Source organism: Balaenoptera acutorostrata, chromosome 19 (genome assembly GCF_949987535.1).
Source record: "Balaenoptera acutorostrata chromosome 19, mBalAcu1.1, whole genome shotgun sequence".
NCBI classification, from domain to species: Eukaryota; Metazoa; Chordata; class Mammalia; order Artiodactyla; family Balaenopteridae; genus Balaenoptera; species Balaenoptera acutorostrata.
In genome coordinates this window covers 55,374,921-55,401,534 of record NC_080082.1, presented here as the reverse complement: position 1 = coordinate 55,401,534, position 26,614 = coordinate 55,374,921, and the positions used below count along the sequence as shown (strand labels likewise).

General features: G+C 51.8%; 1 protein-coding gene and 1 non-coding gene across 3 annotated transcripts; both read left to right on the top strand.

Moving 5' to 3' along the window:
• The first annotated feature begins 404 nt into the window (after window positions 1-404).
• Window positions 405-24,499, top strand: XRCC1 (X-ray repair cross complementing 1). Of its 2 annotated transcripts, none has more exons than XM_057534624.1 (17): window positions 405-560; window positions 1,415-1,507; window positions 10,312-10,422; window positions 17,417-17,575; window positions 18,515-18,589; window positions 18,686-18,791; window positions 18,988-19,097; window positions 19,179-19,284; window positions 19,580-19,838; window positions 20,150-20,266; window positions 21,160-21,253; window positions 21,413-21,545; window positions 22,159-22,210; window positions 22,303-22,439; window positions 23,664-23,754; window positions 24,156-24,231; window positions 24,337-24,499. In XM_057534624.1, exons 1-17 carry the CDS (start codon window positions 510-512, stop codon window positions 24,448-24,450), a joined length of 1,884 nt encoding a protein of 627 aa, XP_057390607.1. In that variant the 5' UTR covers window positions 405-509; the 3' UTR covers window positions 24,451-24,499. The 2 variants fall into 2 exon arrangements, with proteins under 2 accessions (XP_057390607.1, XP_057390608.1); XM_057534625.1 differs by having other exon boundaries at window positions 442-582.
• A 779-nt stretch (window positions 24,500-25,278) lies between these two features.
• Window positions 25,279-25,351, top strand: TRNAG-UCC (transfer RNA glycine (anticodon UCC)). The gene has a single exon. It is a non-coding gene; the product is annotated as a tRNA-Gly (tRNA).
• Window positions 25,352-26,614: the final 1,263 nt, after the last annotated feature.

The window sequence follows — 26,614 nt, the reverse complement described above, 5'->3', positions numbered from 1 at the left end:
TGTGTGTGTGTATGTGTGTGTGTGTGTGTGTGTGTGTTGGTGGCGGGCATGGGGAGGGTAGCCAGCAACCGGTGGAGGGGATCCTGTTGCTGTAGGCTCCAGGCTCCCTGCAAAAATCCACTCAGATTTGCTGGCCTCTTGCTTTCCTGGCTTCAGTTGGAGTGGTGAGGATGGCGAATTTCTTCCGGGGACCAGTCCTGGAGGCCACGCCAGTGCTAGGCGCCCAGAAAACCTAGTGTGAAAGTCACCGGGAGGAGGGGCTAGAGCGCGGTTTGGCCAGAGGGAGGCGGGGAAAGCCCGTTGCTAGGCAACTCAGCCCCTCTCGCTTCTCTCGGGAGAGGCGCACTGGGCTTGCGCAGTGTTGACGCGACCGCCGGCGCGCCGCTGTTTGAAAGGCCCGAGCGTCGTGCGCTTGCGCAGTTAAGCCCGCGCAGGGCGCCCCAGCTGTCTGCACCCTAAACTCAGACCCTCCAGCATCTTCTTGGTCAGGCGAAGCCCACGACGTTGACATGCCGGAGATCCGCCTCCGCCATGTGGTGTCCTGCAGTAGCCAGGACTCGGTGAGGGACCGGCGTGGAGGAGGTTGGAAGAAGTAAAGGAATTCTTGAGGGGGCTCTAGGAGAACTTTTGGAGTAAAAGGGGTTGAACAATAATCAGTATCCGGGCTGCGAAGAAAAAAGAACTTTATTTGGAGTCTTAGGAACTGATATTAGAGAGACACAGATTTCCGTAAAACTGGAAGAGTGTTGGGAGAGAGAGTCAGGGGCTTATGAGGACAAAGGTCACCAGGTGGTTAAAGTTGTCTAGAGAGAATTGTAATTGCCTCTGATACAAGAAATATTTGGCTTTAAAAAATAGGCTGTCATGAGTTACTTTACGGTAAAGGTCCCATAAATAGATAGGCCGTCATGAGTTACTTTATGGTAAGTGTCCGATAAGTATCCTGAGTTTCTGGTAGACGTTCCGGATGCCTGTGTTTACTGCCATAAGTGGTCAAAAGGTCACATTCCATCCAGGCTGAGACCTGCCTGGTCACAATTCCTCAGTGGCCTCCCAGCTCCATTTTAGAGGAGCCCTTTTAGCACTACCGACTTCATTTTGATTTTCCTTTCACAAAAGGGACTTGGTGGAATTCTAAGGAGGGTCATGGGAGAATTTCTCAGAGGCCATAAGGGAATTCTAGAGAGATGTGGAATAGAGGAACTTCCAGAGAGAAAAGGAGGGATAGGGGAGCTTCCTTGGAAGGCCCAGGGGTGAATTTCCAGGGGAAAATACTGTAGGGGACTCAAGGCAGGGTGTGTGGGGATTAATAGGGAAACTTAAATCCGGGGGATCTCAATGGAATAATCTGAGAGCTGGGGACCTAGCTCTCATCTCTGTACCCTAACTTTCCCTTTCCCACTCTTCTCTCCAGACCTACTGTGCAGAAAACCTTCTCAAGGCAGACACTTACCGAAAATGGCGGGCAGCCAAGGCGGGCGAGAAGACCATCTCTGTGGTGCTCGAGGTGATTCTGCCGGCCCCCCCCCCCCCCCATCTCCTTAGTAGGAGTCTGGAGACCCAGGGTCCCGACTCTGCTCTGGAGTTAACTGGCAGTGAGTGGAGGCACTTTCCCTTTGGGCGTCAGCTTCCTCACCCGGAAAATGAGCAGTGTGATCCCGGGGAGAAAGGTGATCCAAGCACTAGGCCAGGGATGAATCACTGTGTGGCCCAGGTAGGTTGCTGCTACTTTCGGGGCCTCAGTTTCCTCAGCTGGAACAGAGCGAATCATTGCCATGTATCCTGCCTTCTAAAGTCTCTGGGCTCAGGGCTGTAAGATGTCTCATATCATCTAAGCCAATCAACCTCATTTTATTTTTTTACTTTAAAAAATATTTATTTACTTATTTGGCTGCGCTGGTCTTAGTTGTGGCAGGCGGGATCTAGTTCCCTGACCAGGGATCCAACCCAGGCTCTCTGCATTGGGAGTGTGGAGTCTTAACCACTGGACCACCAGGGAAGTCCACAATCAACCTCATTTTAAAGATGAGGAAACTGGGGCATAGGGCAGGGCGAAGTGAAGTGGCCAGTCTAAGCTACCATGTCTGGAATGCTGAGCACTTTGGTACATTCTCTGTGAAGTTGGAGGGAGGCAAAGAGGAAAGGGTAGTTTGCCCCAGGATGGTTACAGAATTCCAAACAGGCTGTTCCTCTCCGGCATAAGAAACTGGTGGGAGAAGCAAGCTAGGTGTGTTGCCAAGCATCTGCTCTTTGCCAAGTGCCGCCGGCCTCGGTGTTTTACCTGTGTGACCTGACTCTTCATGGAGTTGGATAATGTAGGGACTGTTATCACCACTAATAATTGGCGGTGCTAAGACCTGAACCTATTGTGGGTGTTCTTAGCCACTTTGTTACGCTGCTTTGTGTTCATACCTTGGCTTTCTTGATTTTGGCCACATTCCTCCCTTCTGAATGTAGGGGGTGTTTGGGGAGGGATGTTGGGGGCAAGGCTTACCTGATTGAGTTAAAACATATTATTGTCTCTCTCTTACCCAGTGGTTCTGGAAAAGTTTTGGTTCACAGAACCTTTTGAGAATTAGGGAGAATCTGAGAATTCTCTTCCCAGGAAAAATACACAGCCCCACAAGATTTTCTGAATGATTTTAGGAATTTAAATATCTCCTAGGTCCCTAACATAGTAAGAATAATGAGAGCCAACATTTATTCAACATTACAGCTGCCTGGGAATTCCCTGGTGGTCCAGTGGTTAGGACTCCATGCTCCGAGGGCCCGGGTTCAATCCCTGGTCAGGGAACTAAAAGAACAAAAATTACAACTGCCGGTCACCATTCTGAACACTTCACGTGGGTTAATTCATTGAATCCTCATAAAAACCCCATGACCTCGAGTCTTTTATTATCCCCTTTTACAAGGAAGAAACTAGGCCCAGAGAGGTTATACAACTTGCCTAGAGCCAGTGTTTTTTTATTAGTCTTGGGACATGGATTCAAGACCCCACATGTCCCTCTTACTCACCCTGTGACCTCAGGCAAATGGTTTCTTTTCTCTGAACCTGTTTTCTCATCTGCCCATTGGGAATAGTGTGATCTGAGCCCAGGGTTGTTGTGAAAATCCCGTGATGTCATGTTTGCAAAAGTGCCATGTCAACAGGCAGGTGTTTGTGTAAAGGGAGGGATTCATGTGTTGGTTACTGGGCGATGATTCTGCTGGGCTCTCTTATGATCAGGAACATCCCATTTGGGTCTGCACCCCAGTTGCAGTGGGAGCAAGAAGAGACAGGATATGGGGAGTGAGGGAGCCAGAGGAGCCAGACAAGGCACAGGGTTCTCTGGCCTGGGAGACCAAAGGGGATATTGCAGCTGTCACCAAAGTGGGAAAGCTCGAGAAGGGGCAGCTTGAGAAGGTGACACATTGGTTGGGATGTCCGGGTTTGCTATGACGTTGGGACGTCCAGGGGACAGCTAGCGATTGGACATGGAGCTGGAGGTAGGGCTGTAGGAGTTGTCAGCACAGGGACAGGCCCTGGAGACTTGGGAGTGGATGGATTCATTTGTTCATTCATTCATAGAAGCGCCTTCTGGAGGCCCAGCACTGTTTTAGGTACTGGGGCATAGTGCAGTGGACAGCACAAGACAAACGTACGTCAGTCCTGTGGAGATTTTACGTTGGCAAGGAAAGACTGACAGATTAATAAGTAAAATGTACGTATGTCAGGTGATGAGTGCTAGGGAGGAAATTACATGGTTAAGAGAAGCGAGGAGGGACTTCCCTGGTGGCGCAGTGGTTAAGACTCTGCGCTCCCAATGCAGGGGGCCGGGGTTCGATCCCTGGTCAGGGAACTAGATCTCACATGCGTGCCGCGACTAAGAGTTCACGTGCCACAGCTAAGGAGCTCGCGGGCCACAGCTAAGGAGCTGGCGAGCTGCAAGTAAGGAGCCCGCCTACCGCAACTAAGACACAGTGCAACCAAATAAATAAATAAATAAATAAATATTAAAAAAAGAAAAAATTGGAATGAGAAATGCCTCCAGTGGGAGATGAGGCAGTGGCAAGAGGTTTTTTTCTAAATAGGGGTTTAGGGAAGGCCTTCCTGAGAAGCTAACCTTCAAGCAGAGTGAGTTATGCAGGCATCTGGGAAAGAAACAGAGTCCAAGGCAGGCTGCCGCCTGGTAGGCTGGTGCTTGGCGGGCTGGAGGGACAACAGCAAGCCCTGTGTGTGGGTGGAGTGGAGCTGACAGGGGAGAGGGGTAGGAGCTGATGGGGTGGGGGTAGAGGACCCCTAGCCTACATAAGGCCTAAAAGCCATTGTAAGGATTTAAGCATTTACTCTGCATGAGATGGGAGCCGTGGAAGACCTCTGAGCAGAGGAGGAACAGAATGTGACTTAGGTTCTCACAGAATCTTCTATTTATTTATTTATTTATTTATTTATTTATTGGCTGTGTTGGGTCTTCGTTGCTGTGTGCGGGCTTTCTCTAGTTGCGGGGAGCGGGGGCTACTCTTCGTTGCAGCGTGAGGGCTTCTTATTGCAGTGGCTTCTCTTGTTGCAGAGCACGGCCTCTAGGCGCGCGGGCTTCAGTAGTTGTGGCTTGCAGGCTCTAGAGCACAGGCTCAGTAGTTGTGGTGCACGGGCTTAGTTGCTCCACGGCATGTGGGATCTTCCCGGACCAGGGCTCGAAGCCGAGTCCCCTGCATTGGCAGGTGGATTCTTAACCACTGCGCCACCAGGGAAGCCCCCTCTCACAGAATCTTCTGTGAGGTTTCCAGGTAGAGAATAAACTGCAGGGGAAAGCGCTGGAGCAGGCAGCACCGTCACAGCAGTTGTCGATTTATTTCACGTTGGAGACCCTTCGGAAAATCTGGTGGCATTTGGCACTTGCCAGCATGCAGGGTGACTCCAAACTCACCAAATGCTACTTTTGGTTCTTTTCAAGCAAGTGATAAGCGGAAACTTCAGGACACCAAGACACGTAGATTGATCTGTGGATTTTCCTACTACTGTGTATTTTTTTCCCCTCAAATAGTATCTCACAGTATCTCTGTATTACCATCTGGGGTTCAGCCCTCTGCTCGTGACAGCCCCGCACACCTTTTTCGTTTGCGGTGGCCAAAAGAGGCTCTGTCGCCAACCCATCACCTGCTCCCAGGAGGGCAGTTCCAGCCTCCTTGCTAACCGCTCCTGGGCCGTTGGGAGTGGCTGAGACGCAGCCCAGGTGTAACTCCCGTCCCCCGGATGCCGAGGTGTGTTCTTTAGAAAAGATGTTCAGTAGCAAGGTGGACACGTTGTGTTTCTGTTTTTCAGTGGTTTTCTCATCACCCAGTTTGCCATTGTGGTGTTTTAAAATGTTTTACCTTCTTTTGACATGACACGTGTGTACAGCAAAGCATACAGTCCAGTGAATCATCACAAACTGCAGCCCGTGTACTGCCAACCAGATCAAGGAACAGGACACACCCCCCTCCCACGTTCCTTCCTGTCACTGCCCCCCGCAAGGGTAACCATGACCCTGATTGTTAACAGCATGGATTAGCTTTGGCTGGGTTTGATTGTACATAAATGGAATCGCACGGTATATAGTACTTTCACCTCTGGCTGCTCTTTTCTTTCCCAGCGTTGTTTGTTAGTTTCATCCTCCTTGCTGGGTGTGGCTGCATAGTATTCCATTGCTGCAGATAACCACTGTGGTTTTATTAACTTATCAAGTGGGTGTTACATGCCTATGGTGCATAAACTCAAAAGGCACAAAAAGGAGGGTATACAGTGAAAAGGAAAAATTCCTCCTCGCCACCTGCTTCCATTCCCTACCCCCACCCTCCCGATTTCTGCTGCCCAGGTCTTCCCTCCTGTGGCAACCACTGTGAGCAGTTTCTCATGTGCCCCCCCGGGTCACTCTGTCCACCTACAAGCATACATATCCACCCCTCCCCGCCTTTTAAAAAGTACACTGTTTGTAAACAGTCCTCTCCCTTGTTTTCTTCCAAGAAACTATATCTTGGAGATCCATTGTCATGGCATCAAGTTCTACCTTATTCTCTTTAATGGCACATCAAGTTCTATCTTATTCTTTTTAATCGTTCACCAAGTTCTACCTTATTCTTTCATGGATGTGGAACAGTTTTTTTGTTGTTGTTATATTGGAGTAGAGTTTATTAACAATGTTGTGTTAGTTTCACGTGTACAGCAAAGTGATTCAGTTATACAAATACATGTATGTATTCTTTTTCAAATTCTTTTCCCATTTAGGTTATTACAGAGTATTGAGCAGAGTTTCCTGTGCTGTACAGTAGGTCCTTGTTGGTTATCTATTTTAAATATAGCAGTGTGTACATGTCAATCCCAAACTCCCAATCTGTGCCTCCCCCCAACCCTAGCCCCTGGTAACCATAAGTTCCTTCTCTAAGTCTGTGAGTCTGTTTCTGTTTTGTAGATAAGTTCGTTTGTATCTTTTTTTTTTTATAGACCCGGCATATAAGCAATATCATATGATATTTGTCTTGGAACAGTTTTTTTAATAAGATGTCTCTGGGACTTTGCAAACCTTCCATGTCTCATTTCTTCCACTGTCGTGAATTCTGTCTTCCTGGGAAAGGTGCACACAAACCTGGGCCACAGGTGACTCATCCTGTGCTTAAGCCTTTCTCCTAACAGCTGATCCTTACTGAACACTCACTTCTTTTTTCTTGAGATAAAATTCACGTAATGTAAAGGTCATTATTTTAACCATTTAAAGTGTACAGTTCAGGGATTTTTAGTATATTGACAGTGTTCTGCATTCATTACTGCTGTCTAATCCAGAACATTTTCACCACCCCTTAAAGAAACCGAAAACCATTAAGGGATCACTCCCTATTCCCCTCTCCCACGTTGCCGCTGGCAACCACCGATGTACTTTTTTTTAAATAGGGAATTCAATTGTTTTTTATTTTTTTTCACTCAAGTGAATTTACTGAATTAATCTGCATTTAACACTGCTGGTGTACATTTAAATCAACACTTGATAGTAACCTTGTTTTTAATTTTTAAATCTTCAAGAAAAAAATATATTACTATTTTAGTTTAAACTTAAAAAAAAATTCATTTATTTATTTTTATTTGGTTGTGCCGGGTCTTAGTTGTGGCAGGCGGGCTCCTCGGTTGCAGCTCGCCGGCTCCCCATTTGCAGCACGTGGACTCCTTAGTTGAGGCCAGTGAGCTCCTTAGTTGTGGCTCGAGAGCTCCTTAGTTGCGGAGGCGGGCTCCTTAGTTGTGGCATGCGAACTCTTAGTTGCGGCATACACATGTGATCTAGTTCCCTGACCAGGGATCAAACCCGGGCCCCCCGCATTGGGAGCATGGAGTATGAACCACTGCGCCACCAGGGAAGTCCCTCCAATTTTTTTAAATTGAAGTATAGTTGATTTATAATGTTGTGTTCGTTTTAGATTTTTTTTCAGATTCTCTTCCGTTATAGGTTACTACAAAATATGAAGTATAGTTCCCCATGCAATACAGTAGGTCCGTGTTGGGTTTCTACTCTATATGTACTAGCGTGTATATGTGTCTCACTGATGTACTTTTTGTCTCTGTGGACTTGTCTCTACCGGACATTTATCTGAATAAGACCATAGAATGTGTGGCCTTTTGTGTCTGGCTCCTTTCACTCAGCATCGGGTTTTCTGGGTTCCTACATGTTGTAGCTTAGGTCAGTGCTTCATTCCTTTTTACAGCTGAATACTGTTCCAGTGTAGGGAATATCATACAGTGTGTATCCATTCATAAACTGATGGGCATTTAGGTTGTTTCCATGTTTTTATAAGAGATTTTTTATTTATCAAAAGAAAGACAGGGGAGTATGTGTGTGTGTTTAAAGTAGAAGTAGTCGTATATGAAATAAGAACCATTCATTAAAATACAAATATATACATCCTACTAGATGGAGGGCCCCATGCTTTAAATGTGGGAGAGGCAGAGATTTCTTTTTTTTTTCAGCCACGCCCCACGGCATGCGGGGTCTTAGTTCCCCGACCAGGGATCGAACCCTTGCTCCCTGCAGTGGAAGCTCAGAGTCTGAACCACTGGGCCGCCAGGGAATTCCCAAGCTGTTGAGTTTTTATGTCAAGGATTGAAAGTGGGGAATTGGGAAGCAGTGTTGGCTTGTCGTCAGGCAGTTGGGTCTGAATTTCTCTGCCAGTCACTAGCTATGTGTGACATGTGAGCCATTTATTTACCTGTCTGAGCCTCAGTTTCCCCATCTGTAAAGCTGGGAGAGTTACAGACCCTTCCTTCCAAGGTGGTTGTGAGGATTCAGTGATGCCTGGCCCAGGAAGAGCTTAGCTAAGTGTGGTAGGCAGAATAATGCCCCCCAGTAGATATCCACATCCTAATCCCAGAACCTGTGAACATGTCCTTTACATGGCAAAAGGGACTTTGTGGATGTGATGAACTGAGGATCTTGAGATGGTGAGATTGGCCTGGATGATTGGGGCGGGGGTGTGTGTGTGTGCAGCGTAATCACAAGGGTCCTTGTAAGGGAAGGAGGGAGGCAGGAGAACCAGAGTCAGAGGAGATGTGAGGACGGAAGCAGAGGTTGGAGCAATGCCATTGCTGGCTCCAAAGATGGAGGAAGGGGCCACAGCCGAGGAGTGCAGGGGCCTCTAGAAACTGGAAACAAGACAAAGAAACGGGCTTCCCTGGTGGCGCAGTGGTTAAGAATCCCCCTGCCAATGCAGGGGACATGGGTTCGAGCCCTGGTCCTGGAAGATCCCACATGCCACGGAGCAACTAAGCCCGTGCGCCACAACTACTGAGTCTGCGAGCTTAGAGCCCGTGCTCCGCAGCAAGAGAAGCCACTGCAATGAGAAGCCCGCGCACCTCAATGAAGACCCAACGCAGCCAAAAATAAATAAAATAAAATAAATTAATTTTTAAAAAAAGCTTTAATAATTAAAAAAAAAAAAGACAAGGAAACGATTCTCCCCCAGAAGTTCTAGAAGGAATGCAGCCCTGCTGACACCTTTATTTTAGCCCAGCCAGGTTACCTGGGCACCAGCTGTGTGACCTCAGGGAAGTGATACCACCGCTTCGTGCCTCCATTTGTTTACGTGTGAAATAGAGATAATAACAGCTCCTGTCTCGAAGAGCTGTGGGGCGGAGAGAAGATACAGGTATTCCGGGTCTGCCACGTCTGAGCACTTAGATGTCCGCTGCAATGGCTGTGGGTTGTGGTTAGTACGTGTCGTCTAGACTCCCTTTGGAAGGAGGACTATTATGATGACCCTCCCCTTTCACTTGTGAGGAAACTGCAGCTCAGAGAGGTTATACGCCACCCAGGGCTGCACCGCTTGGAAGTGGCAGGGCTGGATTTGAAGTCAGGCTGGCCTCCCCACAAGCCCAGGCTCCTTCCTTCCCTGGAGGGATGTTCCTGCCTGCAGCAGCGTGCAGGCAGTGTCCGGGCCACCTCCCGACTGGGAGGTGACAGGGCAGATCGGACCGTCAGATGATCCTGGTGTAGGGTGGCAGACTAGGTACCTTTGGGGGTCGTAGTAACTTTGTCATTCTAGGAGCCAAATAAAAGATCCCCAGAGTGGAAAGCAGGAGGCTTGCTTCAGCCGTTCCTAACTGCCTTCCACCCCCACGTGGCCTTTACTGTCAGACAGAAATGGCAGAAACTTTGGGGGAAGCCACCCTACAGTCAGCTCTTTCCTTCTTTTGACAAATAATCATCAAGCAGTGACTAATATTGCCTCCTGACTGGCAGCGGCAGGGTGCCTGCTACATGCCAGGCCCTGAGGCCGTAGTATTTATGTGCGTAATCCTAGATAGGGTGATCATCCCCACTTTACAGGTGAGGAAACTGAGGCTCCAAGAGGTGAGCTGACAAGGCCACACAGCTAGCGTGTGGCAGAGCTGGGCCTCAAACCCAGGAATCAGTGGTGAGCAAAACCAGGCTAGGCCCCTACCCTCAGGGAGCTTCCCGGAGCCCTGTGCGATTGGGGTTGGGGGTGACAGGTGTGCCATCTGTCTGCATAATTTGCATAGCGCCACCAAGGAGAGCTCCGTGGTGGCGGCTTAGAGGCCCATCCGGCAGAGTGTGGCGGAGTCAGGGAAGTGGGTGTGGGAGCTTATGCAGTCGGTCGGTGAATATTTTCGAGCTCTGACTCTACACCCTGTGCTGCGTGCAGGGGACACAGTGGCCCCACTCAGCCCTGTCTTCACTGTCACCGAGTTGACGGGGGGGGGGGGGCCCGGATGGGGGTCATCCATCTTCCGAGGTCCCGCAGGGAGCTGGGGAGGCAGAGCAGCACTGACAGTGCGCTTTCCCGCCCCTGCAGTTAGAGAAGGAGGAGCAGATACACAGCGTGGACATCGGGAACGACGGCTCGGCCTTCGTGGAGGTGCTGGTGGGCAGCTCAGCCGGAGGGGCCGGGGAGCAGGACTACGAGGTAAGCAGGGCCTTGGGGTGGGCCCCCTGCCGATCCCTGCCCCAGGTGCCCCCAGCGAGGCCCCAGGCCTCCCAGGTGCCAGGCCAGGGTGGAGGCGAGTCACTCTGACCGTGGCCCTCTGGAGGAGCCCAGGGTTCCAGGAGACAAAGAGCAGACCCAGGTGATGAGCTGTGTGCGGCAGGGACCGGGGGCGCAGGGACAGGGCTGAAATTGCAACATGGTTGCAGAAACAACCAGAGGCACCTGTTTGTTCTACCATTCAGTCTGCTGCTTGAGAGCAAAACTCCTTTTCTTCTGGTCCCAGAACTTCTCAGAGATGTTGCAGCCAATTGAGATTCCGAATTGCTTGGGGTGCCTCTCTTAGTTACTTTATTTGTGACAAATGTTTACAAGCCTTTTGCTCTATTACAAATACAGTAAGTCCCTTACATATCAATGAGTTCCGTTCCGAGAGCCCGTTCGTAAGTCCAGTTTGTTCACAAGTCCAACAAAGTTAGCCTAGGTACCCAACTAACACAATAGTATAGTACTGTACTGTAATAGGTTTATAATACTTTTCACACAAATAATACATAAAAAACAAACACAAAAAATAAAACATTTTTAATCTTACAGTAGAGTACCTTGAAAAGTACAGTAGTACAGTACAACAGCTGGCATACAGGGACACATTCGCAGCTTTGAAAGTTCACAACTTGAAAGTTTGTATGTAGGGGACTTACTGAATTTTAAAAATTGGCCCAATCTGCTTCCCTGGTGGCTCAGTGGTTGAGAATCTGCCTGCCAATGCAGGGGACATGGGTTTGAGCCCTGGTCTGGGAAGATCCCACATGCCGCGGAGCAACTAGGCCCGTGAGCCACAATTTACTGAGCCTGTGCGTCTGGAGCCTGTGCTCCGCAACAAGAGAGGCCACGACAGTGAGAGGCCTGCGCACCGAGATGAAGAGTGGCCCCCACTTGCCGCAACTAGAGAAAGCCCTCGCACAGAAACGAAGACCCAACACAGCCATAAATAAATAAATAAATAAACCCAAAAAAGGTAAAAAAAAAAAAAAAAAAGTAAATGCTATTTAAAAAAAAAAAAAAAATTGGCCCAATCCTTTTTTTAACCAGTTGAATGAATTCGAGCCGGAGTGGTGAGATCATAATGAGCCAGCTGGTCAATCAGCGAAATGATTTTGAGTAAAAATAAACCTACTGTGAAAAAGAGAGGTTACAATTTTAAGTGAACAAATCTCTTTTCTACAAGATACGGTTTTTTTTCTTGCAGTGAGAAATTGTTTTCAATTGAGGTATATTTCTCATATAATAAAGCGCACAGGTCAGCGTTTTGACAGATGTACACACTTGCGTAACCGTCCCCCACATCAAGTCGTAGAGCATCGCCGGCCTTCCTGAAAGTTCCCTCGTGTCCCTTTGCAGTCACTCCTCCCACCCTCAGCTCAGGTCACCACTGATCTCTTTTCTTGCCTGTCCTAGAATTTCACATAAGTGGAATTTTATAGCATGTGTTCTTTTTTTGTGGCTGGCTTTACTCAACATATTGTTTTTTTGATGTTCTAACATATCATATATATGTCAGTGGTCTGTTCCACCTTATTGTTGAGCAGTCTCACTGTAAGTGTAGATCTCGATTTGTTCATCCATTCTCTTGTTGACGGGCATCTGGGCTGTTGACACTTTTTTTTTGGCCATGCTGTGCAGCCTACAGGATCTTAGTTCCCCAACCAGGGATTGAACCCAGGCCCCAGCAGTGAAAGTGCTGAGTCCTAATCACTGGACCGCCAGGGAACTCCCCACCATTTTTTTTTTTGTTTAATAAATTTCTTTTATTTATTTATTTTTGGCTGCATTGGGTCTTTGTTGCTGTGTGCGGGCTTTCTCTAGTTGCGGCGAGCGGGGGCTACTCTTTGTTGCATTGCGCGGGCTTCTCATTGCGGTGGCTTCCCTTGTTGCGGAGCACGGGCTCTAGGCGCGCGGGCTTTAGTAGTTGTAGCACGCGGGCTCCATAGTTGTGGCTCGTGGGCTCTAGAGCGCAGGCTCAGTAGTTGTGGCGCACAGGCTTAGTTGCTCCATGGCATGTGGGATCTTCCCAGACCAGGGCTCGAACCCGTGTCCCCTGCATTGGCAGGTAGATCCTTAACCACTGCGCCACCAGGGAAGTCCACCACTTTTTGACTATTATGAAAAAAGCTGCTGCGAACATTCTTGTACAAGCCTCTGTATAGAGATCTCTTTTAGGTAAATACCTAAGAGTCGAATTGCAGGGTCTTCAGGTAGATATATGTTTTAACCTTATTAGAAATGGACAGTTTTCCAAAATGTTTGTACCAGTTTATATTCCCTTCAGCAGTCTATGAGTTCTCTTTGCTTCCCATCCTTACTTCTGCTTGATATTGCCAGTCTTTTAAATGCATGCGTGTTGAATTTTATCAACTGCTTTTTCCACCTTACAAGGTACATTTTAACCAGTGAGGTTTTCCTTGAACACACATTCTTATTCTAAAGGTTCTAGGGAATTCCCTGGCGATCCAGTGGTTAGGATGCCACGCTCTCACTGCTGAGGGTCCAGATTCCACCCCTGGTCGGGGAACTAAAATCCCACAAGCTGCGTGGTGTGGCCAAAAAGATAATAATAATAAAATAAAAGTTCTATAAGTTGTAAAAAGACAAACTAAGGCACGTTATGTTTTGAAGAGTTTATTTGAGCTAACAATTCAAATCAGGCAGCCAAAACTGAAAAATGATTAGGGGTGCTGTGTGGATGGGCTAGGACAGAGATTTTTAGAGAGAAAACAGGGAAGCAAAGCAAAGCAATTATTTAATTGGCTAGAGCTTAAATGGTTCCCTTACTTGGGAAAATCTAGTGACTTGGCTCTTCACGATTAGTTGATTTCATTTTCTTAGATTCGAGTTCACCAACTCTGGCTTAGATTTTGGTTGGTTTACTTAGGCTACCTAAGGCACTAGAGTCACTGAGTCTAATGGCCTCCCTGTTTAAAATTTTAAATAAAATCAACGGTCTTTGGAACTATAAAAAAAAAGTTTTCTGTTCTTCTTGGCAAACAGATTTAGATCAAAATTCTACTTTATGATTATGGAAACAGAGTAAGTGCATTTTTAGCTAAAACTTTATCTAATCGGGCATGTGAATCTTTATTATTCTTATCTTATCTACCTAGGAAGGTGGAATGGTTAGCTTAGGGCTTGATCTTTTCAGAGTCTGAAAACCCCTATGTCAATAGTCTCCCATTCTCTCAAGATTTTTAATTAAACTTCTGCTGGAAGTTTTTTTATAACTCCTAGCCAAGACTGAATTAAAGACTCTGGGCCTTATAAGGTCTGGCTTCTGCCCAGAGACTAGATACGGTTGGAAGAGCCAAGAAAGAAAAGGAAAAAGGGCCGAGCAGGGCTGGTCCATGTTGATGTCACCCATACAAACCAAGCCAAAAGCACATATTTTAATAACTAGTGACATTTTCTACAAAATCATCAGCATTAAAAATATATATTTATTTATTTATTTGTTTATTTGGCCACGCTGGGTCTTGGTTGCGGCATGCGGACTTCTTAGTTGCGACATGTGGGATCTAGTTCCCTGACCAGGGATCAAACCTGGGCCCCCTGCCTTGGGAGCATGGAATCTTAACCACTGGATCGCCCGGGAAGTCCCAACATTTTTTTTTTTAACCCCTCCAAGTTCTGCAAAGGGGATATCTAAGCTTGCAAGGTTAACACAGTCTAGAGAATAAAGGTTTAATCCTAGAACCTTAAAGACAGTATTGGATAATAAAACAACTGGAGTTGTTTTCTCTTCACAATGAATGGGAGGAGAGTATATTCAGAGGGAGGCTCCCCCTTAGTGTGGGTGGCAGCTGCCAGCCACAGCTTGTGTTGCCCCTTCATTTAGTCACTAGACGGTAATTCAGCTCTCCCATCGGCTCAAAATCAGCCCTTTTATAAACAAGTGTAGTCAAGGCCAGGGAGCTGGCTTCCCTTCTGTATAATTTTTGTCATCTTTGCTGTTTCCTTTTCATAATCAAGAGCTGAGCACAGAGATATCTAGTTACAGTCTATGTTTTTCTCAGAAAAAAGCTTTTGTTTTCTAATTTCACAGCATGTCAGTTAGAAAAGAGACTAAGTAACAGATTATACCCAACTAAAGATGGCTTACTGCCTAAGAATATTTACTGTTTCCTTAGGAGGGAAGTCCAGCATTAGGCAGACCCAGAGTTGATTGGGCAACTGAACAAATTCAGGGTGCTTGGTTGGGCACCTCTTGATTCTTTTGGTCTTGCCCACATGGTTACAAGATGGTTGCCATTGCTCCATCCATCACCTAGTAGCATCCAAAGCAGAAAGTGGAGGAGTGGAATGGCAGAAAAGCAGTGGTTTTCTTCCATCCTCTGTTTCTCTTTAATGAAGAAGGAAAATCTTTCCCAAAAGGCTCCAGCAGCCTTCCTCTTAACATCAACTTGCCCATCCTTGGACCAGCCACTGGCAGAGGAAATCAGACCACTTGGACCAATCATGGTTCATCCCTTAGTGTTTGGCACGCAGCTCTTCCACTGCTTTACAAAACTGCCTGGTCAGTTTTTGTTCCTGCATCATACTGTTAATAGCTCCGTTTATTTCTTAGACTATTAAACACAATTACTTTTATATTGTGTGTTTGATAATGTCAATACGTGCAGTCTTTGTGGGTCTGAGTCTGCAGTTTGTGGTTTCTGCTGACCCTAAATCATGGCAGCCTGTTTCCTCATGCCTCATGGGTGTGTGTGTGTGTGTGTGTGATTGTTAATTCTTCTTTTGGGGAACGTATCTGTGGGAATTCTTTGAGGGCCTGGTTTGAAGTATGTTCCTCCAATGAGGATTTGCCCCGGCATCAGGTGATACTACATACATGGGACCACTTAAAATTTTCACCTTGGGTTTTTCCACACAGATAACTAGTGTGGATTTTTACTCCAAATCCTTGAGAGTACAGACCTGTGGTTAGGAGTCTCCAGAGAGAATTTTTCAGCTTTTCTCTGCTGTCCCCCCAGAGCTAAAGCCTCCCACTGACTCTCCCCACAAGGCACATTTCTCCCTAATTTACCCACAGAAGGTGTTGCCTGTTGGAGAGGCCTAGCTCTCTGCTCTGTGGCATGGTCCCTAAGATGCCTTTCTTCTTGACTTGGAGCACAGGCTTTCTTTCCTGGTCCCTCCTGCTACCACCACCTAGAGCCCTTTAAAATCAAGCTCTCTGCCACCTGGAGTCAGCAACGGGGCAAACACCAACATCATTGCCACCCACTGTATCAGTCAGGGTCCCACCAGGAGACTGAAACCACACCAGTTAGTTTAACAGAGAGAATTAACGTAAAGAATTAGTAATGAGGGCTTCCCTGGTGGCGCAGTGGTTGGGAGTCTGCCTGCTAATGCAGGGGACACGGGTTCAAGCCCTGGTCTGGGAGGATCCCACATGCCGCGGAGCAACTGGGCCCGTGAGCCACAACTACTGAGCCTGCGCGTCTGGAGCCTGTGCTGCGCAACAAGAGAGGCCGCGATAGTGAGAGGCCCGCGCACCGTGATGAAGAGTGGCCCCCGCTTGCCGCAACTAGAGAAAGCCCTCGCACAGAAACGAAGACCCAACACAGCCATAAATAAATTAATTAATTAACTTAAAAAAAAAAAAAAAAAAAAAGAAATCCAAAAACAAAATCATCTCGAATTACAAAGATGATGTGGCACATATGTACAATGTAATATAGTCAGCCACAAAAAAAAAAAAAAAAAAAAAAAAAAAAAGAATTAGTAACGAGGTATTGAACTGAAGAGGCCAGAAGACTAAGGTAGGACGCGGAAGCAACTGCAGGGAGCAGTCACCACCCTTAGGGTTGGAGGAACAAAAGGAAGAGGTTGGCATGACTGAAGGGTAGATGTTTCGAAGCTTGGAGGTGGGGCCCTTGGAGCTGAAACTCAGACCCTGAGGAAGGGGAGCTCCCTGGCTGGTTCTGGTATGTCCCTGAGAGGGTGCAGTGAGGCCAGTTCTGCAGGTGTTGGGAAGCTGCAAACTGGATTCATCTGCTGCCCCGGGGGAAGAACAGATGCAGACAAAGGAGCAAAGCACACCTGGGCGCTGCTCCGGGGATCTGCAAGAAGGCTCAGATCCCGCCTCCCTCCTCCAGCCTTGCAGCCTGTCTCTCTAGCTCCCCCTGCTGGCAGAGCCTGACAAAGAGCGGCTGGAGATTAGAAATGTCCCCAGCATCCCAGAGCTGAGCCACCAAGGGTGGGGTGTTTTGTTTTGTTTTGTTTTGTTTTTCTTTTAAAAATATTTTTTGTTTTTTCTTCTTTTTTATTTTTTCTATTTTATTTTATTATTTATTTATTTTGTTTGTTTTGTTTTTTGAGGGCGGGTTTGAACTGAGAGACAGTCACTTAGTAATGGGTGCAGCTCCCCTACCTCTTTGGATTCTGCACTGTAATTTCTGGCCTCGAATGCTTCCCTTCTGCTGACTCAGCTGTGCATTTCAAAAAGGTGTTTGAGAGAATTCCCTGGTGGTCCAGTGGTTAGGACTCCACGCTTTCACTGCCAAGGGCACAGGTTCAGTCCCCGGTCAGGAAACTAAGATCCCACAAGCTGTGTGGTGCAGCCAAAAAAAAAAAAAATACAATAAGGTGTTTGAATATTGTGCCAGTCATTGTGAATATCCTCTGCTGGGAGGGCTCCTGAAGCTCCCTATCCTGAGGGTTCCCGCCATGTGGCCAGATGTGGAAGACTCTGGAAGAATTTAGAGAAGTGGAATAGAGGGATCCCTCTGGGGCCTGTGTCAGGGAAGGACTGACTGGAGGCCCAGAAATGAGAAGGGTCTAGAGGCCTTGAGGCAGGTTGAGGTACAGCTGGATCTGGCGACTCCCTGGTCCCTGCTCAGGCCCCTGCCCTCTTGCAGCCCCTAGGAGGTGTCACTGAAACCAGCCAGGCCTGGTTCTCATCCTCTGTGCCTTTTCCCAGGTCCTTCTGGTCACCTCGTCTTTCATGTCCCCTTCCGAGAGTCGCAGTGGCTCAAATTCCAACCGCGTTCGCATTTTTGGGCCCGACAAGTTGGTCCGGGCAGCAGCAGAGAAGCGCTGGGACCGCGTCAAAATTGTCTGCAGCCAGCCCTACAGCAAGGTACCCAGGGTGGGAGTGGGGTCCTTGGTCCTGAGCCATGAGAGAGGCGAGAGGCCGATGTTGAGTCCCAGAGGGCTGGGAAGACCAGACACTTGGTCTCCCCGTGGGATTTCAAGGAGGCTGGGTCCCTGCATTCTCTGAAATTGGTTTGAGGTCCTCCCCATATAGGAATCTTCGCTTCCTGGAGGCAGATTAGGAAGGATGACCTGCAAGACCTCAGGGGAATTGGGAGGGGGAGCTGCTGACTTGTTGGAGATGGGGCCTCGTAGAATTGGGCCTCAGAGTTAATATCACGAGATCTGGAGTCGGAACGCTGGTTTAAAACCTGGCTTCTCAAAAAAAAAAAAAAACCTGGCTTCTCCACTCCTTAGCTGTGTGACCTCTGGCTTCAGTTTCCTGATCCTTATGGGGTTGCTGTAAGTTAGGGATGCTAAGCTGTGATGACGAGACCCGAGTATGTAATGACAGCACACAGTAAAGGTATACTTCTTATACGTCTGGATCTGTCCCGGGACGTGTTTGGCCAGTCATCCCGGACCCAGTCTCCTTCCATCTCATGGCTCTGCATCCACCCAGCAGAGGGGGAAAGAGTCTGGAGCATTTCTGAGTTCCAGAAGTGATACCCAGCCCTCCTCCCATTCCACAGGCAGGAATTTGGCACGCAGAGTGGATTCGCTTAGACACCCAGTAGCCTTTGCCAGTTGCTCTGAGGCTCAAGGAGCTGGTGCATGTAAAGGGCTTTGCACCGAGCCTGACCCCAAGTTAGGGCTCAATGACAGCTTGCTGTTATTATCCTTGTCATTATCATGGGGGCGCTTCCCCAGATGTGTGTGTCCCTAGGAGGGAAAGAGCCAGAAAGGGGTTTCTGTAAATAAAAGGGATTGGGGCCAAGCCTTAGTCCTTGGCCAGACTCCCTGATTCCCTCCCCTCCTCTCCCAGGATGCCCCCTATGGCCTGAGTTTTGTAAGGTTTCACAGCCCCCCAGACAAAGAGGAGGCCGAGGTCTCATCCCAGGTAAGCTCTACCTGCCACCGCCCAGAGCCTTCTCCCCACCTCTTCACCCCCACCTGCTGACAGCCCTCCCACTGCGCTGACCTTGTGGGACCTTAGAAAGTGACCAAGCTCGGCCAGTTCCGCGTGAAGGAGGAGGATGAGAGCGCCAGCTCCCTGAGACCCGGGGCTCTCTTCTTCAGCCGGATCAACAAGACCCCCCCAGGTGAGTGCGGGAAACCTGGGTCCTGAATGAGTAAAGGCCGGGGGCCTGGACTCCTGGGTCTGAGGGAGGAGGGGCCGGGGGCCTGGACTCCTGGGTCACTCCCGGGTCTTGGGAACAACACTCTGTCCCATGGATAGGAGCCGAAGGGTCTGAGGGTCCAGCCCTCTCAACCTGGCTCCACTTTCTCCCTCTGCAGTCGCAGCCAGTGACCCAGCAGGACCCAGCTATGCAGCTGCTACACTGCAGGCCTCCAGTGCCGCCTCCTCCGCCTCTCCGGCCTCCAAGACAGTAGGCAGCACCTCCAAGGTGAGATCATCGGACCCTGGTGGGGTGGAGAGGGAGGAGGTGAGCTGGAGGCCTCAGCCCATCCCACCCCCTCATCCTCAGGAGTCCCCCAGAGGCAAGAGGAGGCTGGATTTGAGCCACGAAGAAAAGAAGACCCCCAGCAAACCGTCCGCCCAGCCCTCACCACCCGCCCTCAAGAGACCCAAATGTGAGCAAACTGGATTCCTTGTTCCCACAGGGGCCTGGGGCCTGGGTCTGGGGGAGGAGGGGCCGGGGGTCTGGATCCTGGGTCTGAGGTGGGAGGGGCCGGGGGCCTGGATCCTGGGTCTGGGGGAGGAGGGGCCGGGGGCCTGGGTCCTGGGTCTGGGGGAGGAGGGGCCGGGGGCCTGGGTCCTGGGTCTGGGGGAGGAGGGGCCGGGGGCCTGGATCCTGGGTCTGAGGGGAGAAGGGCTGGGGGTGTAGCCCTACACCTACTAACTGAATCCACTCCTTGGCATCCCCAGTGCCAGCTCCCACCCATACCCCAGCCACTGCCCCTGTCCCTGCCGCAGCACGGGGGGCGGTGCCAGGGAAGCCCCGTGGAGAAGGCGCTGAGCCCAGGGCCCCCCGCGCCGGCCCGCAGGAGCTGGGGAAGATCCTCCAGGGTGTGGTGGTGGTGCTGAGCGGCTTCCAGAACCCCTTCCGCTCGGAGCTCCGAGACAAGGCCCTGGAGCTGGGGGCCAAGTATCGGCCAGACTGGACTCCAGACAGCACCCACCTCATGTAGGCCTGCGCCCCCTCCCCACGCTCCCCGCTGCCCCTCCTCTGCCTCCCTTCGTCTCCTGCATGTTGCCTTCTCTCTGTTACTTCACCTCTCTGTATCCTCTGCCTCTTGTTCTCTTTCTCTTCTTCCCTCTGATTCTTAAGTCTTTCCCTCAGCCTCCCTGTGTCTTTTCTGCTTCTCCCACATCTGCCCCGTGTCTCTCCCTGTCTCTCTCTGTCTCTCTCTCTCTCTCTCTGTGCCCCTTGTCTCTCTTTGCTCTTCACCTCTCAGATCACACCAGGCTGACACCCTCCATTCCGCTCCCTGCCAGCTGCGCCTTTGCCAACACCCCCAAGTACAGCCAGGTCCTAGGCCTCGGAGGCCGAATCGTGCGGAAAGAGTGGGTGCTGGACTGTCACCGCATGCGGCGGCGGCTGCCCTCTCGGAGGTGAGGCCTCACCGTGCGCGTGTGGTTTACACACGCACACCCCGACCCTGCCCCTTGTCCCCATGCTGGGCAGTGTCAGGGATCTGGAGAGAAATCAGGCCGGGCCCTGCTGGCCCAGAGTCAGCAGACTTCCCACAGGAGGAGGGGCCGGGCGGGGAGACACGGGGGGTGGGGGGGTCGGGGGGGCGGTCGTGCAGGGCTCTGGGGAGTCTGCTTAGCGAAGGAAGAGGACGCTGCAGGCTGGAGACACGGCATTCCCAAAGCCTCAGGGCAGAGAGCGGAGTGTTGGGACCCGTTCACAGTCCTTCACCCGAAGCCCCTGCTCGGCGCCAGGCTGGGCTGTGCAATGCTGGCCCCAGACGTCGGGTCCTGCCCTCGAAGGCCTCTGACTTCTATGAGGGGCCGGACTTAGCTCTACAACAGCTTGGAGGCAGGCCCAAGGGGAGGACCGCAGTGAGCTAGGGGTCTTCACGGAAGAGAACGGGTTCGCCAGGCTGAACAGAGGCGGAGAGCGTGCCTGGGCGGAGGAGCCAGGGTTGGGTCAGCCTGGTGTGTGCCCGGAGGAGCTGCAGGGGCACTTAGCGCCTAATGAGAAACTGACTTTGATTCTCAAAGGGGAGAATTATTTCTGGTTTTTTTTGTCGTTCCCGTTCTGAAATGAGTCATTTCTTCCCGAAGAGGGAAGGGAAGCCAGGAAGTGCTCTGGTCTCCGGTGTGGGTGCCTGGGGGTCTCTGGGGCCCTCCCTGGAGCTGGGAGGAGGGGCCACAATTGCCACCCTGAGTATTTAGTAAATACTGAATAAATAGCCAGTGCCTGTTGCTTCCTAAGCCCCCTCCCCACCTCCCCCAGAGGACACATCTGCTGTTTGTCTGAGGCCTGATTCCTCCCCCAGGTACCTCATGGCTGGGCCAGACTCGAGCAGCGAGGACGAGGGGGGCTCTCACGGCGGCAGCAGTGGGGATGAAGCCCCCAAGCCTCCCCGAAAGGTCTGATGCCCCCAGCCTGGGCGGGGGAGGGTGGAGTGGGGGGGGGGACATGGGTGTGTCATGGTACCCAAACTCTCCACTCGCGCCTCCTGCAGGCGCCCCCCACGCTCACACCCACGCTGCCCCTTCCGTCCTTGCTGACCCACCCTCCCTCCTCAGCGCCCCCAGACCAAAGCCAAGCCCTCTCAGGCAGCAGGACCTAGCTCACCCCAGAGACCCCCAACCCCAGAAGAGACCAAACCACCCTCACCAGGGCCCCAGGAAGATGCTGACACCAAGGGGGAGCAGTCAGGTCAGAGCCTGAGGGGGGAGGGGCCGGGGGCCTGGATCCTGGGTCTGAGGGGGGAGGGGCCGGGGGCGTGGATCCTGGGTCTGAGGGAGGAGGGGCCGGGGCCTGGATCCTGGGTCTGAGGGAGGAGGGGCTGGGGGCCTGGATCCTGGGGCTGTGGGGGGAGGGGCCGGGGGTCTGGATCCTGGGTCTGAGGGGGGAGGGGCTGGGGGCCTGCATCCTGGGTCTGAGGGAGGAGGGGCCGGGGCCTGGATCCTGGGTCTGAGGGAGGAGGGGCCGGGGGTCTGGATCCTGGGTCTGAGGGAGGAGGGGCCGGGGGTCTGGATCCTGGGTCTGAGGGGGGAGGGGCCGGGGGCCTGGATCCTGGGTCTGAGGGAGGAGGGGCTGGGGGCCTGGATCCTGGGTCTGAGGTGGGAGGGGCTGGGGGTCTGGATCCTGGGTCTGAGGGGGGAGGGGCTGGATTCCAGGCAATGGATCTAAGCGGATTTGGAGGGCCACTGAGGCTGGGGGTTGGGATGCCTGCGTCTGTGCTCAGGCGTGAGACTGGGAGGGAAGGTTACCAGTCTTCCCGGAAGAGAAGGCAGGGGCCTCGCATTGACTAAGCTTCCATTCGCAGGACAGGACAATGGGGCAGAAGATTCTGGGGACACCGAGGATGAGCTGAGGAGGTAGGGTCTGGGCTGGGGGTCAGGGTGGCCCTGGCCTGGGGGAGGGGCGTCTGGTCTGCATGCTCCTGCCCGACCCCTCTTGGCCTCTCCAGGGTGGCTGAGCAGAAGGAACAAAGGCCGCCCTCCAGCGAGGAGAATGGCAAGGACCCGTACGCAGGGTCCACGGATGAGAACACGGACGATGAAGGTCCCCCGGAGTCTCCCAGTCTGCCGATTCCCGAGCTCCCAGGTGGGAAATCCTCCCTCCTGATGTGGGATTTGGCCCTGTTACTTGTCTGCCATGACTTGCCCCAGCCCGTCCTGGGATGGCTGCTGCCCCCTGTGACTTGTCTTCCAGGCTCCTCACCCCCAGTCCCTGGCCTTTGCCACCTCCTTGTCCTCTTAGGTCTGTTCCCTTCCCTTCAGCATCCTCTCCTTACTTCCCTCTCTGTCCCTGTCCTGACTTCTGCTGTGACCACTTCCATCACAGCCCAGCCCCAGGCGAGACCCCCTTTGGCTTTCCACTCCCTCACGGCGGGGGCCTCCCACTCCCTAGGCTTCAGGATCACCCAGGGGCTTTTAAAATCTGCAGGTGCCCAGGCTCCACCCCACCGGGTTCAGCTTTGTCAGTGTGTGGCGGGGCCTGGGGAACACAGGTGCTGTGGGTGCTGATCTCTGTTGGGACCTACATGATGCCAGCATTGTTATTCGTCACCCCAGACATGATCGGGGGGGCATGGGGCAGGACCAGGTCAAGAATGAAAGGAGAGGGGAACTGCCCTGGCGGCCCAGTGGTTAAGACTCTGGAGTCTGTGCTCCCATTGCAGGGGGCGCAGGTTCCATCCCTGGTCGGGGAACTAAGATCCCACATGCTGCGCGGTGAGGCCAAAAAAAAAGAGAGAATGAAGGGAGAGCTGGGCAGTCAGAGGGTCTGAGCAGAGGTGAGGGTCAGTGGCCACTGGAAGAAGCCGTTTCTGCTTGGTTCCTCATGGGTGATGGGCAGGAAAGTACTTTGATCCTCCAAAGCCCCAAACATGGCATTGGCAAATTGATGGAAAATCGTGTCAAACTGGAACGAAGAACCACCCTGAGGGTCAGAGCCAGAGAAGGCGCTGATTAAAAAGTAGTGGGACAGCCATGGCGAGGAAGTGGCAGGATGTGAAATTTCCAAGCCAGGCCAAGCTAATGAAGTGATTGACCTGGTGTAAGAAACATGTTGCAATAATAGTAATTGCGTCTTTTATCATTCTTGCAACAAAACGAAGCAAAACTCCCCAGAGGCTCAGATGGGTCTGGCCGGGAACCACTGCTCGTCATGGATTATTCCCGTGCCAGGCTGTACACGGACACCCCTTTCCCCCTCCGGCCGCTGCGCCGGCCTTGCTGTCCTGCCTCTGAGTGTTCTGTGGCTCCTGGCTGGTGCCCTGGGACTCCAGGGGCCTCACGCTTGGCTCTCCCGCCATCTCCCCTGCAGACTTTTTCCAGGGCAAACACTTCTTCCTGTACGGGGAGTTCCCGGGGGACGAGCGGCGGACGCTCAGCCGTTATGTCACAGCCTTCAACGGGTCAGTCTCCGGGGACAGGGGAGGCAGGGGAGGAGGTGCGGTAGGTCGTGGGGAGAAGGGCCATCGGGAGGATGGAGAAGGGCGTAGCCCCAGGCTGGGCACAGGCTGTGGAGTTCCGTGCCGGTCCTGCTCACTCTGCTGGGCAGCCCTGGATGCATAGCTTCCCCTCGGGTTCCTCTTCTCTAAAGCGAGGCTCCACACTGCCCTTCTGAAAGGATTGGCGCCTACGGGAGCTGTCGGTTTCGGGGCGGTGGCGAGCCTGGCACGTGGGAGAGTGGGCGACCCACAGGCGGCCTATAGGGGACGTAGGTGGGGATGGAGAATGGCCTCTGAGGATGGTTGGGGAGTAGGGTGTCAAGAGAGGGGACACCGATTCTCTGCCTCTTTTCTTCTCCTGCCAGGGAGCTTGAGGACTATATGAGCGACCGGGTACAGTTTGTGATCACGGCACAGGAGTGGGACCCCAGCTTTGAGGAGGTGAGTCCTGAAGGGGCAGGGAGAGGGAGACCAAACCTGCCCCAGCATCCCCCCGACCCCCTCCTGGCTCACATGTTCCTGCATGCACCCCACCCCACCCTGCAGGCCTTGATGGACAACCCCTCCTTGGTGTTCGTCCGTCCCCGGTGGATCTACAGTTGCAACGAGAAGCAGAAGTTACTTCCCCACCAGCTCTACGGGGTGGTGCCCCAGGCGTGAAGTATGTGCTCACACACACATGGGTTTAATAAAGGTGACTTGGTTTGGAGCGGCTGCCCCTCTCACCCGTGTCTCCCAGAACCCACAACAGGTTCCCCGCTTTCTGTCTTACGTTTGGTTTTGCTTCCCCCCTGAAGGCTGGGTCTTTGGGCTGCCTAACGACTCCTGTGCTGGGGTCCTGGAAAGAACGAAGGGCTCTCTGTCTGGGGTCTGGTAGGGAAGGAGCTCTTTGTCACTTCTTCGGGGCCCCTCCCCCCTTTGGTGGCAGGTGGCAGGGAATTAGGAATCTGACACTCAGCACCACCCTCAGCTGGTCTGACCCCCCTGGAGCCCATTCCTGTGTCTCGGTTGTCCCTCTGGGGGTCCTGGACTGGGGGCTGGCATATTCATGGGATGGGCCTCTCTCTCTGTAAGTCTCAGCTCTCTGGGCCAGGGACATCTCCCTTTCTCCAGGGCTCTCAGAAGTAGCTGTGAAACCGTCACCAGCCTGGTTTGATATCATTTGGGAGGTAGAATTGGGGGAAGAGGCATTTTAATCACCCCCCCCAAATCCTGAACCCCCTTCAAGGCTCCACCACATTTAAGGTGGGAACTGAACTGGGCGTTAGAGAATCAGGGTAGAAGGTGGGATGGGGCCATGGTATGGGCGAAGGCCGGGCAGTGGGAGCCAGCCTGGTGCCCGGGGGGCAGGTGAAGGAGCACGCCCCTCTGGTGACGAGGCTTCAGGGGCAGACCGAGCTGGAAAGGTGGGCACAGGCCTGGCAGCTGTGCCGTCCAGTGCAGCAGCCGCTGGACACACGTGGCTACTTAACCTTAACGACAGGGACTTCCCCGGTGGCCCAGTGGTTAGGGCTCCGCGCTTCCACTGCAGGGGGCCCGGGTTCGATCCCCGGTTGGGGAACTGAGATCCCGCATGCCTCGCGGCGCGGCCATAAATAAATAAATAAATAAATAAATGAATAAAACTTAAGGACAGTGAAACGAAAGGAAAAATTCACTTCCTCAGTTACACTGGCCACAGTTCAAGTGCTCACTGGCTCCTGGGCTGGACAGCACGGATGGAGAGCCTTTCCGTCGCTGTAGAAAGCAAGACAGGGCGGTCCAGAAGCACTGTGAACGGCAGGCTGAGAAGCTCGGACTTTATCCTGGGGAGGTCAGGAAGGGGTCAAAGGGCAAAGGGCAGGGTCAGAGCTGGGTAGCAAATGACCACAAACTTAGTGCCTTAAAACAAAAGAAAGGTATAACCTTCTAGGTCTGGAGGTCTGAAGTCCAAAATGGGTCTCACTGGGCTAAACATCATGTAGGCAGGGGGACTTCCCTGGTGACACAGTGGTTAAGAATCCGCCTGCCAATGCAGGGGACACGGGTTCAATCCCTGGTCCAGAAAGATCCCACGTGCCCCGGAGCAACTAAGCCTGTGCGTCACAATTACTGAACCCGCGCTCTAGAGCCCACGAGCCACAACTACTGAGCCTGCGCTCTAGAGCCTGCGAGTCACAACTACTGAAGCCCGTGTGCCTAGAGCCCGTGCTCCGCAACAAGAGAAGCCACTGCACTGAGAAGCCCGCACACCACGACAAAGAGTAGCCTTCGCTCTCCACAACTAGAGAAAGCCCGCACGTGGCAACGAAGACCCAATGCAGCTAAAAATAAATAAATTAAATAAATAAAATTTTTAAAAAAAGGTGTAGGCAGGGCCGCGCTCCTTTTGGAGGCTCCGGGAGAGAACCCACGTTCTTGTCTTTTCCAGCTTCTAGCAGCTGCCCACAACCCACGCCCCTTTTATCTTCAAAGCCAGCAAGGGCCAGTCGAGTCTTACTCATGCTGTGTCACTGACACTGACTCTTCCTGTGATTACACTGAGCCCAGCCAGATAACCTGGGATAATCTCCCTGTTTTAAAGCCAGCCACTTAGCAACCTTCATTCCTTATGCTGCCTTAATTCAACCTTTGCCACATAACACATCCGTAGGTTCCAGGGATTAGGATGTGGACATCTTTGGGAGGCTATTATTCTGCCCACCACACCCACCACGTGTGAGACAGTGGGGCTGCAGAGTGAAAAAACAGACACGAGTCCCCTGCTCTTACGGGGCTGACACTCTGCCGGGGGAGAGAGACGGCAAGTGTCCTGCAGTGTGGGGCGGCGATAAATGCTGTGTGA